At 36.0% G+C, this 12,083-nt stretch overlaps 1 protein-coding gene across 2 annotated transcripts; it reads right to left on the reverse strand.

Moving 5' to 3' along the window:
- Positions 1–3,860: 3,860 nt before the first annotated feature.
- Positions 3,861–10,190, reverse strand: LOC140009389 (E3 ubiquitin-protein ligase RHF2A-like). Of its 2 annotated transcripts, XR_011816808.1 has the most exons (9): positions 9,966–10,190; positions 9,270–9,410; positions 9,132–9,178; positions 5,949–6,011; positions 5,713–5,821; positions 5,221–5,615; positions 4,946–5,050; positions 4,460–4,799; positions 3,861–4,180 (listed from the first exon to the last, which is right to left on the reverse strand). XR_011816808.1 is itself a non-coding variant. In XM_072054707.1 (8 exons), the coding sequence occupies exons 1-8, from the start codon at positions 9,969–9,971 to the stop codon at positions 4,514–4,516; spliced, it is 1,152 nt and encodes a 383-aa protein (XP_071910808.1). In that variant the 5' UTR covers positions 9,972–10,190; the 3' UTR covers positions 4,459–4,513. The 2 variants fall into 2 exon arrangements, 1 of the variants encoding a protein (XP_071910808.1); XM_072054707.1 differs by lacking the exon at positions 3,861–4,180 and having other exon boundaries at positions 4,459–4,799.
- Positions 10,191–12,083: the final 1,893 nt, after the last annotated feature.

The following is a 12,083-nucleotide window of genomic DNA, read 5'->3' on the forward strand; positions in this document are numbered from 1 at the left end:
CCGACAGGGCCAAGATTTGTTAATGCCATTCTTGACCTTGGGATATTTGTCTTACATAAGTGATCAAATTTATTCCTATCAAATTTATTTTTTAATATCAAGAAGTCCTACTTTATAAAATACGTCATTTTTCGTGATCATGTGCCCTGTTTGGATTGTCATTTTCTGTCAAAAAATTACGTCATTTTCCGTGATCACATTTTCCTATCACCTTTTTCCCTCACACACATCAAATCGCTACAGTATTTTTTTCATAAAAAATCATGAAAAATGCAATCCAAACGGGGCCCAGACAATCTCAACAACCAATATATAATAAAGAGTATCAGTTCTTCGTGATACACTTTGGTGCTTGAAATTAAATATGGGTTTATTATATATTGTATTTTAAGTTGTAAAGATCAGATTCTTTTGTTTCTAAATATGTTGGGTTAACATTAATTTCTTGATCTTGATATAAATTGGCGATGAGGACATCTAACTAATTAAAGCATTACTCCTAAACTCCACTAACTTATTCTATTTATGCGGAATGAAATATGGTGCGTGTTGAATTAAACTCGTTTTAATCCAGCCTGGAGTTACAGCGAAAACAAAGGCCTTGTTTGGATTGCAATTTTCCGTCGGAAAATTACATCATTTTCTGTGATCACATTTTCTTATTACCTTTTTTCCTCACATATATCAAATCGTTACAGTAATTTTCTCATGAAGAATCATGGAAAATACAACCCAAACACAACCAAATACTACTAACAAATCAACAGGAGCAGCACATGAATGATGAATCCACATGCAGCGGAGGCGAGTGAGTAACAAGTAATTAAAGTATGGTCCGCGGCTTCGGTGTTTCGACTGGGAATACTTCTTTATTTCTCTACCCACTCTGATTCCACCACCAACATGTTGGAATTCTATGCCCTGTCAAGTTGTCATGCTCCTGCTGGGAAATGGGGCAGCCAAGATTTGGCTAAAAAGATGTTTGATACAAATTTCATTTTATACATCATTTTTTAGGTCACATATGTGGATTTATAAAATTTTATTAAATAATTATACATTGTATAAAATAAATTATATCGTGTGTAAATTGAGTTACATCAAAATCGATCTGGAAAAAATTTCTGTTGACCGTCCCACCCCTGATTCCTCGTGCTGTGTTGTTGGGCAGATATATACTCCAGAGCCAGGCCTTTTTTTTTTTTTTGGTGTCTTTTTAGTCCTTGCTTCTCTTTACTCTTTTAGGGGTCTAATAAATTTATGATCATTCATTAGGTTTTTTTTAAAAAAAATAAAAGACGAATGGGATTTAAAAAACTAGACATTTATTGAGATTTTATTGCTCTTAAATAAATGACATTAATCGGAGGTGAGAGGGTCTGGAAACAGGTGGACTGTCAAGAGTTAAAATGTCATTGTCAGTGAAGCAGTCTACCAAGCTTGTCTTCCCGCTGCAATCAGATGTCGCATTGCACTCTTATTGCTTCACAAAATTTTATTTTAGTGTTTAAATTTCTTATCCTGAAATTTTTTATTTTCCGTTCAATGAAATTTCATGCCTTTACAAAGAAGAAGGAAGTTATCAGGAAAAAAAAAAAAGGAAGAACTTACTATTCAAACAAAGTACCTAATAATTGTGGCTCCTTTTTTTTTTTTTACACTAATGTTTAGGAATATTGCAATTCATGAATGCGTGTGTACCTAATAACTATTTTTCAACTATTTTTTAAATTTTATGTACATTATATCAGAAGAGTGTTACAATATATTTTCTTTCAAAACAATTATCCCAAATACTCTTTTACAGTAGCGTTACATCAAAAATATTTTTTTAAAAAATTTTGTTCAACGACTTTTAATTTCAAGTAAAAAGAAAAAAACATCTCTATTACCGACCTAGCACATACGCAATACAGATACAGCAAGAACCGCAGAAAAATTTTTTTTTTTCCAAATATCTTTAATCACACACACATCCCAAAAACTTTCTCGACATAATCGTTAATCCAAACAGGGCAGGTACCATTACTGCCTGACAGACAGAGCAAGTTAAGTTGAAAGTGCTGGACCGACAGAAATTTTTACTTTCCACCTAAAACGGCTGCGGCTACGGCTAGGCTCAGCCAACAAGCTCCCTCCCATAAAGAGGAAAGAAAGAAAGACAGAAGCCGGGTGGTGGCTTATAACTGTACATACGTATGAATCTACGTAGTAGCGGTGGTATTGAAGTATTGATGAGGAAAGGTGGAAGGCGGGCAAGGTGTCGTTGTCTGAGTCTGACCCCCACCATGAATGAATTATGAAAGAAAAACTTAAAAGTGCCATTATTTCTACGCTAAGTTACGACGTCCACCGTTGCTTTCACAGCGCGTGTGATGCGTGAACTTGGTGCTTCCGTCATCTCACCTCATTATATAATGGGGACACTTCTCCGAATGGAAGATTACTTGTCACCGTCGGATTTATTATCCTCTTTTTCTTTTTCTTTTTTGTAGTACGACTTGGCATCCATCAAGATTACAGCCACATTAAAATTATTCCCCCCCCAAAAAAAAAAAAGAATAACTTAAAATCAGGGTTAATTTGGTCAACTGAAACTGACAGTGGATTCTGCTCACACCATGAGTTTTACGTGTAATTAGTAGTAAATTAAATGCTTCGACAGAAATTTGTAAAGGAAGAGAAAGGGAACATAATTGGACTCTTTTGCCCATCCATTTTGTCGGTGCGAATTGTGAATTCGGATATTTCGCATTTTCAGCAATAAACCTCCCACACACTCCATTTATCTCTTCTTCCTTCCTTCACACATCTAAAACAAAGCATTTTGATCCCTCACGTCCTAAAAGCTTTTCATTTGGGTCCCAAATTCCTTTTTCTGCCAAAGTTTTCACCCGAAAAAAAAAAAACGTGCATTGACGCGTCTTCTTACCTATGCTTGGAGGGTTAAACAACTTTTCTCTCTCTCTCTCTTTTTTTAAAAAAAATAAAATAAAATCTTGCCTACTCCTTCGTTGCTTGTTCTAATTGTGTCCTCTAGATGATTAAATGATGCAAGTGCACTTTACAACCAAAGAGGGGAAAAGAAAAGAAGATCCAAATTGGACTTTGGGACTGGAATAAAATGTTTTAAACCGTGAAAGGCCAAAAAATCATTGAAATCAAACGTAAAGAACTAAACAAGTACAAAAAGAGAAAATGCAAGGGACTGTCTGTCCACTTTTAATTTCAGAAATAGAAGAACCCTATTGGGTTTTGTTGTTTTTTTTTTTTGGGGGTGGGAGAGAGAAGGGGAGTCAGTTAGTTGTCTGGGCCATCTCATTTAAAGGCATTTAATCTTTTTACTACTACTTTAGTCAGTTGATTAATTAGAAGAATACATTGGTGTAATTGACTCGACGAGTTATTATTCTTTGCTTGCATAGTTTAGCAAGTATACGGAAATGGGCAGAGGCCAATTTAGACGAGGATGAACGAGTGTGAATCGGTTGTGAACACCTAAAAGGAGCAGGAAGAGTAGGTGTTGGGCAAGTCGAGGTTGGTTTTCATCATGAAAGGTGCAACTTACTGGTCAATCCATTTAACAAATATGCATCCGGTCATAATCAATAGGAGTTTACTGAACCCCGAAAAAAGGTTTATTTGACCTTCGGGTAGGTTGGCAATTCTTGTCGCAAGAACCGATCAGCTTTTTTCCAATTTTGGGTTATATAGAGAAGAGTGCATCTTAGCTAATCAAAAACTGCTTCTCACTAAATCAAATTCCATTATTATTTTCTCAAAAAATTTTGACCTCAGATTCTACCTTGCATGATATACATATCGTTTTTTTTTTCTTCAATCCGTTATAAATTTTAAAATTTACCTGCAAATATAATATGCTGGGCTCATTAGCCTTCAGCCTTAGAATTAGAGAAAAATTAGTTCTCAAGCAGAAAGGTATAGAAGACTGCCACTTCAGTCCGACAGCTATTACAGGCATTGGAGTGCAATAGATAACAAACCCAAGTTTGCATAAACAAATTTACAGCGTTTTAACGCAGAAATCGCTGCTCCGCCTCAGGCTATCTCTTTCCGTAATTGGCATCATCTATCAGTAATGGTTCTCTCCAACATTCTGCCCTGCCCATATAAGCATCCTCTATCAGCATTTCATACTTGGAGGACGAGTTTTAATAACCTGAAATTAGACAAGGATTTTGTCAAATGAAGATTGCAACATAAACGAACTACGATCCATCTCTATATAGTGTACTAAAAATCAACATCAAGATCCAGAACTTCGGACACAAAACTTGAGCAAAAGTAAACCATCTCCAAGCCGGAAACTTGAATGTCTAACTTGAGCCCTCCGACATTCAATTTATGGTTACAGGGGATGGAGCAATTATTCAGGAACTGAAGTTTAGAAGGAATATGAACTCGTGAAAATAACAAGCATTGGTGTTCATTTACTCACCTCCAAAGATGAAATGCTGAGGAAAGATGCAACAGCTTAAACAATGTACACCACTTAACGCGAGACAGAATTTGCAGGAAGAGCCGAAATGTCACTCAATGGTGATTCATCCAAATTCCCAGGGATATTTTGCTCAGTCACTGGAGGATTATTTGATGTTGAAACAGGACCAGGTCTACTGTTTTCTCTTGTTTCTAGGTGTTCCATCATGCGGGAAACACTAGCAATTCCAGCATTCACTTCTCTCCTAACTTCTGAGCGAATATCTGCCATGGAATTACTTCGTGCAAAAAGCCTTTCTTTCCATCCTCTTGTGCTCTTTGAAAGAGATTCTTTGTATCTTACACACAACAAAAATAGTTGAAACCTTTCAAAGTCAACAAAATAGAGCAGCTAGAAAAGCAAGTAACCTCACAAAGGGACAGTGTAAAAAAAAAAAAGAGAGAGAGAGAGAGAGAAGTAATCATGTTTGATTGCAAGTTATACTTCATTGACATTGCATTAAAACGAGATCTCCAGGAATCTGAAAAAGACTGGAAATCTGATGTTCCTGCTCTATCTTGACCTGATGGTGCCTGACGAGCCAAGCTTCTGCGAGTGAATGACAAGAACTTAGATATGTAGAAATAACAGAAAAACTTCAATTATGAGACTGGTTGTCACTATATGTCAGGATCCAGAATCACACAAGGTAGGCAATGCAACCATTCCACCTATACGCATAAAAGAAAGCATATTGAAGTTTTGAAGGGAATCACTACCTATTGTCAGTGGAGAGATCTCGAGGGTTGTTAGGCATGGCAACTGATCCAGATGATGAAGCAGAGAGTTGACCACTAGGAACACTAGTAAGATTTGGGGTGCATTGCAATGATTCACTGCTGATTGCTCGGTGAGTGACAGAAGGATCATTAACAGGGGCTGTTGCATCTACCTCAGGTTCCGCTCCTACAGAAGCTGAAGCAGGACCAGCGCCTGGACCTGGGGCACTAGCATGTGTGGAAAACACCAGAAAATGTGGACGACCATGAGCAGATGAGTGACCCCTTGAGCCCTCTCTACGAGCAATATGACGTGCCCTTCCCATTGCAGCAGCAGCAGCCAAGTGCTGAATAATGCGTTCTTCCAGTTCAGAATCATTAACTCCAACAGGTAACTGCAATATGGATCAGAAAGATGAAAAATGTCAATAGATTCTATCAAAAAATATGCAAATCAAAAGATGGCTTCTTTAGAATGGATAGTGAGCAAACGTGTTGCAGTTCAAAATCCCCCAGAGTGGGATGATGAAATATCGTGGCATTTCTTGCTGGAGTGAACCTAATACGTTTCTCTCTTTCTACAGCATCAAGCAATTGTTGACTGCATCAATGTACAAAAATTTGAAAATTCACTTAAGAATAGTAAAAATAATTTGATGATCAGGACAATCTAGAAATCAAATGCACCTATACAACACAATAATAACTGAATAAGACAAAAGAAATACCTGGCAGGATCTTTCAAACTTATAGTTTGCCAGCACATTGGACAATTCGAACTTCTTTGACACCTGGATGGGGAATAGAAGGAAGGAAGACAACAGTTTAGATTATGTGCTCAAGAAAAAATGGAAAGGAAGGCACCAAATCTGTCAATTCATTCTATCATCCAGATTTGTCAAAAGAATTAGATGGAACACGGACAACAGTGCAGCATGCTTCAAATATTAAATTTCATGTCAAATATACTAGTGCTCCGATGTGCTTCCACAGGACTTGTATCTTCATGTCCGAGTGGAAAATTTGTATGCTTATGCTATAAACCTCAGAGAAACCCCTCAATCGCTACCTGGTGATGTGGGCAAGCCAAAGCCATATAAACGCCACACCAGCATCCCAAAACTTCAGATGTGGGATCCACACTAGATCCTATACTTACCAGACCTGGATTTAGGTCCCCTACCAAGAAATTGGGTCGTAACAGCGAAGTCTGCCATCTAATATCCATTTTAGTCTGCAAGTCTTTCTGTTCTTGGTGGGAAATTAAGAAAAATTTTCTCAGTTGCAAATGGAACAAACACTGACATCAAATCCTCATTAAGGTAGTTTAATGGCAACTCTACCACTATCAAGCCACCCTGCTACCACCATCATCGCCAAAAATCTACTATTGCAGAAGCTGATATCTTGAGGGCATCCACAATCATTTTTATTAAGCTAATCTATGAACAAGTTTCCTGGGTTTTCTTTACAATTTTTACAAAAAAAAAAAAAAAAAAATTCTCTCATATCCTTAATCTACTGTAAGAATACCGACTGCAATGCTTGAGGAGTAAGCTGCAATCAACATCTCCACTTTGTCTGCTAAACCAGTCCTACAATCAAATCCACTGTCAGGTCTAAACCACATGACATGTTGTTTGTTTATTTTTGAAAGCAGATGCCCAACTTCTAGAAACACTTGGATTATTTAGTATCTCCACACCAAGATTAAGCCATTGAAAGAAGAATATGGCCAAGATAAGCACCAGGGCCAAAACTTAGCTAATTTTTGGCTGCAGAGATTTGATACATCTTAGAAGAACTTTCTAGCAGGAAGGGACTTCATGGCCAAATATGTCTGTGCTTCAAAATTTCCATCATAATAAAAATTTTAGACTTTTCATGAAACTTAAATTCTAAAGTCTATTGCTGCATATACTAACATTAACCATAGAGTGATGACATTGGCATGTCAGAGCCATACCTCCTCAAATTAAGTTTTAGCTGGGAGATGCTATTGCAACAAATAGCCACATGTTCCAAGAATCACAGGGTGGGGAGCCAAACCTTATATGCTGCGATCACCATCATAGTCTAGACACTTATACCGATGCATTAGGCATCAACGTGATTGCATATGTAGCCTATTTGATACTGAATTTTTAATAAGCCAACTAAGATGACTTCTTGGATATGTGTTTTTTTTTTAAGACCATTTTAACAACTTCCACTATCAAAAATATCATTGACCTCCTCCTATTGCTTTCAGAAAGACTTAACAATTTACCAAACCAAATTTGTAATCCCTGCACCAAGAAAATATAAAGTAAACCTCGGGCAATATATACTGCAGAGCCTTTGGAAAACTCACAAATCAACTCAAACTACCAACCAGTGCCTAAACTGTTTAGACATTTGACCTGAGTAATCTCAATTCCTGAAAATGGCTACTAAAACCATCCAGGCCCAAAGTTTCATATTCACAATGCATTAGGATCACCTTTATCTTCATCCTTCTGTAAGAGCTAATCGCTCCATCTCCAAAGCTTTCATGTACTTTTTAACGTCCCTTGTTCCACAAGTAAAGCTAACAATCAACAACATCTGTTGCCTTAGGAATACGAGTACAATTCCAAAGACATAATACAAATACCATGATTGAAGTTAAAACTTAATTCACATTATAGTCAAAAGGGTTCTTCAATGCTTTTTGCAAGATCTGTACCAGAATTCTTGAAACAGTTCACCTCATCAGCCAAATGGCATAACCACTTAATCGAATAAAATCCCACCACAAACCTCCATTAAACAGCATAGCATTTCAAACATCTCCCATGACATAACCTTATTATAAACCTCCATTCTACTCGCAGAACAAGAATCAAATGCAATTAGAAACTAAATCCACCATGTTGTAAAATATAAGCAGATCACTTCTTTTAAGCAGGCAATTACAATGGTTGAGGAATTTCAGAAAGGGTAAATCGTGTGTTGGGGAAAGGTACTACAAAGGAAAGAACGAAGGCAGAGATCATATGATAATTTGACTTTGTTGCTTAGGCAAGGAAGAATGGAAGGAAAAGAAGACAAGCACCATGGTTTCTTAAGGCACAATCCTTTAGCAATCACACGATCTTGATTTATCACAAGGAATTTAACTAGTGTTAATCAGAGAAAGAGTGAGAGCTGCATCAAAGAATTATGGAATTTTCACTACTTTGTCTAATAACTATAAAAGGGAAGAAATCTAAGTTGTCAAATTCTTTGAAGGTACTAGTTGCACAATTCAAACCTCTCAATTAACTAAACAGAGCCTCCTTATGAAATGAGACATAGGTATGAAAGCCTCTTTCCTTTTTAACAGAAAACAAAACAGAAAGAAGAGAAAAGCTTTTTCTTTAAAGAAAAATATCCATCAATCCCCTTTTTTCTTCCCATACATCACTCTCATCTTTCGCCCCCTTAAATATTTGGCTGCTTTCAGCATCCTACCCGAAAGCTTTTCTGTCTCAAAAATATATTAAAAAGACTTGTGCACTTCAGCAGAATCCATCACCAATGTTCCACCCCTTTCACTCAAATAACATTTAAATTTCTAGACTATGCCCCAGAAAAACAGTCTTCTAATTCATTATGTTTGGTAAGAGCTATTGCACAAGGAGGTGGGACATATGGCTTAAACAAGGGCACTATCTGAGACTTGCAGGGCTACTTCTTATTCTCATTTTGACCGATGCACTAACTTATAAAATACTTCAAATTTGGATGAAGTCCTTAACTTTACACCATAACTGAAAGTACTAACTAGCAGAAAGAACTAATTTACATGATTATGGTATACTTAAAAAGAAAACAAAAAATTACAAAAAATATAAAAAAGGGACTTGAGATAATTTTTTGCACATTGCTTCAGCAGGTGCCTTACATACCATTCAAGAATGCATTGAAGGTGAAACTCATGCTTGCAAATAGTTACCTGTAGGAGAAAGATACAGGACGTCTCAAATTAAATCGTTTAGGACAAATTCCAGGCAACTCAAAGAGTATATATGATGGAGTTCCTTTACCGTGGATGGATCACTTTCGAAGAAGGCTTCAAGGCATATGCTGCATGAATCATCACATGCCTCCTGTATACCTCCTTCAACAAAAGCCGCGGCTGATGTCATACGATCCTCTGCCTTTTTAACCTCATCCTCCCCCGGAACCTTAAGCCATCAAGAGCTCCAAGAGAGTGAGAAATTTTTTAAAAAAAATGAAAAATGCAGAATTTAACCCAGGAGCATATTCTATAGCTTCAAAAGAATGAGAAAATTAGCAAAGGCAGCCGGAAATGATTTTTCTTCTATTCAATGAAGTTGAACAATAAATCTTTTTTGTGATGCATTCCACAGTACTAATTTTCTCATTCATTAAAAATTGGAAGTTGAAGCACCATTGCCTGCTCAGAAAACAATTCTTTTCACGAAAACAAAAAAACGTGTTGGAAATGTAACCGTGATCCGTCACAATACCCACGAATTCTTGTTGCAAAAAATATTATGTGCATCCGTCATAATTGGCTGAATTCCACAAAAAAAGAAGCAAAACCCATCAAATTTCAACAAAAAATAGCAATAAAGAATGAACCTTTCGGGGCAATCAAATAGCTCTGCATACTTCAAACATCAATTTACATCAATGAAATATCAGGAAATCGACAAATGACAAATCAAAATCACAAGTTTATATTTCATGGATTTGTTCGAATTCGAAAAACGTACCTCCATTGAAAGAAGATATGGCCTAGAAAAATGGGTCAAGAAATTTCCATGGAAATTTTTAAGCCAAAGCTCTGATTTTTATCCCCTATTTTCCTGGATGAAGATAACTCTAAGTTCCCATTCAGCTAAGCCCAAATTATTCTTGGACCCAGAGACAAAGAAACAAAGAAAGAGATGGATAGAGAATAGAGAAAGAGGAAAAGCCGAAAAGGTCCAACCAAAAGCAAAGAGATGGAAAATGGAGGTCACATTCAACTTCAGCTTTATTCTATTTTTAGCTTTTTCTTTGAACTTTTGTACTAGTAATTTTTAAGTAAAATATATTTCTCTTTTTTTCATTCCCGATAGCCATTAGTATATTATTTTTCTTTTGACAGATATTTGGGTCTTGATACATCAAAGGAACGTTTAAAGATACACACAGATTTTAGCAGCATTGATTTAGCACTTCTTTCGATAGGCATATTATTGATTTAGTGTGGGGTGATTGGCGGTTGCTTGCTTTGAGGCTCTGCCGCTTTATAATAATTGTAGCAGTTGATAAGGGATGATTAGCCTGCATTGATTTGTGACCCACATTTTTTTATCGTATCTGTTTAGAAGAGATCATTTAAATCTTTATTAATTGCACAGCCCAGGCACCGTTAAGATTTCATTTCTTCATCAATCATTGCAATAATCATGATTTCTTCATAATAATAGGTGCTACTGATCCGTCTGTTTCTTTATTCCATGAGTCCCCATTTTGATGAATAAGTAATCCAGAGAAGAAAAGAATACGTGTTACATTAATCACAGCAAAAAATCTGCGTACTCATGTGCTTATTGAAGTGTAGAACGTTAGATTGTGCACTTAAATACTACTGTCAAAGACCGGAACTGAAGACCCTTTTCAGCAAATTAATTGGTTGTTGGCCTCCTACAAGTGTTTTCAGTTGAGCAAGGTCAATTTTTACTCTTTTTTTTTTTTTTACAAACAAAAAAAAAATTTGAGACTAACTTCTGATGCCCTAATCTATATATTGTGTTTTTTTTTTATAAAAAAAAAGTGTGAAACATTTGATAAAATTGAAGTTTGAAATTTGAATCGATTAAGTTATCGAATTGTTAAATATTAAATTTAATACATTTAAATGCATATCACATTCAGTGATAAGTGATATTTCACTTATCACTTAATTTTGAAAGCAAGTTTTGCTTAAAAAATTCAGTGCTATTTAATTAATTCAGATGTTTAATTTTTTATTATCAAATCGTCTGAATATATTAAGATCTGAATCAATTAAATTTAAGTACTAAATTTAATTATTAAATAAGGCCTAACTTCATCGAAGATATTATGGGGTAATTAACTTGAGCAACAAAGGAAGTTGTCGGCTCTTATTGTGGCAGTCTACTATGCCCAATTTGATTTTACGTGTTAAATTCGGCTGCAACTTCCCAGGTATTCGGAAGTTTCAAGGGATGCATGAAAACATAAGTACCCTAGTATTTAAAGGCCTGTTACAATTTGTCTACCTACCCAGACCCACTTGCACACCAACCTTTCCGATTTTGAAATGGACAATCCAATGGTCCATGTCATGCGGTTTCGACTTGAGGCCCAACTACCTTACCGCATCCAGTCTCTTACAATACTTTTTTCAACCAACCCGTGAATTTAGGGGTGTTTCGCGAATCGAGCCGATCGCGAGCCGCTCGAATACGAGCTCGACTCGAGTTCATCAATATCGAGCTCGAGTCGAGCTCGAGCTAATTAAGTCGATCTCGAGTTTAAAAACATTAAACTCGTTGGCTCGCGAGCTCAATTATATATATTTTTTTATTTTTTATTTTTTATTTTAATAGTAAAATTACATATATATCCCTAGTATTTTATTATTTGTTAAAAAAATTATTGTTTTATTCATTTTTTTTTAAAAAAATTATTTTTTATTTTTAAAAAATAAAATAATTATTATTATTTTTTTTTTATTTTTAAAGCTCGAGCTCGAGCTTGATATTTTGAGCTCGTCGAGCTCGAGCTTCACAAAATTAACTCGAGCTCGACTCGAGTTCGGCTCGTTTGCACCCCTACCTGTGATACCTTTTCAATCGGTTGAATAAGAAGGACGCAAT

This window comes from Coffea arabica, chromosome 6e, assembly GCF_036785885.1.
Source record: "Coffea arabica cultivar ET-39 chromosome 6e, Coffea Arabica ET-39 HiFi, whole genome shotgun sequence".
NCBI lineage: Eukaryota > Viridiplantae > Streptophyta > Magnoliopsida > Gentianales > Rubiaceae > Coffea > Coffea arabica.

Coding starts and splice junctions, on each gene's coding strand:
- LOC140009389 (XM_072054707.1), bottom strand. Junction 5,822..5,948: donor AGTTTGAAAGATCCTGCCAG/GTATTTCTTTTG, acceptor ACATTGATGCAG/TCAACAATTGCTTGATGCTG. Junction 4,800..4,945: donor TTTAATGCAATGTCAATGAA/GTATAACTTGCA, acceptor GTTGTGTGTAAG/ATACAAAGAATCTCTTTCAA.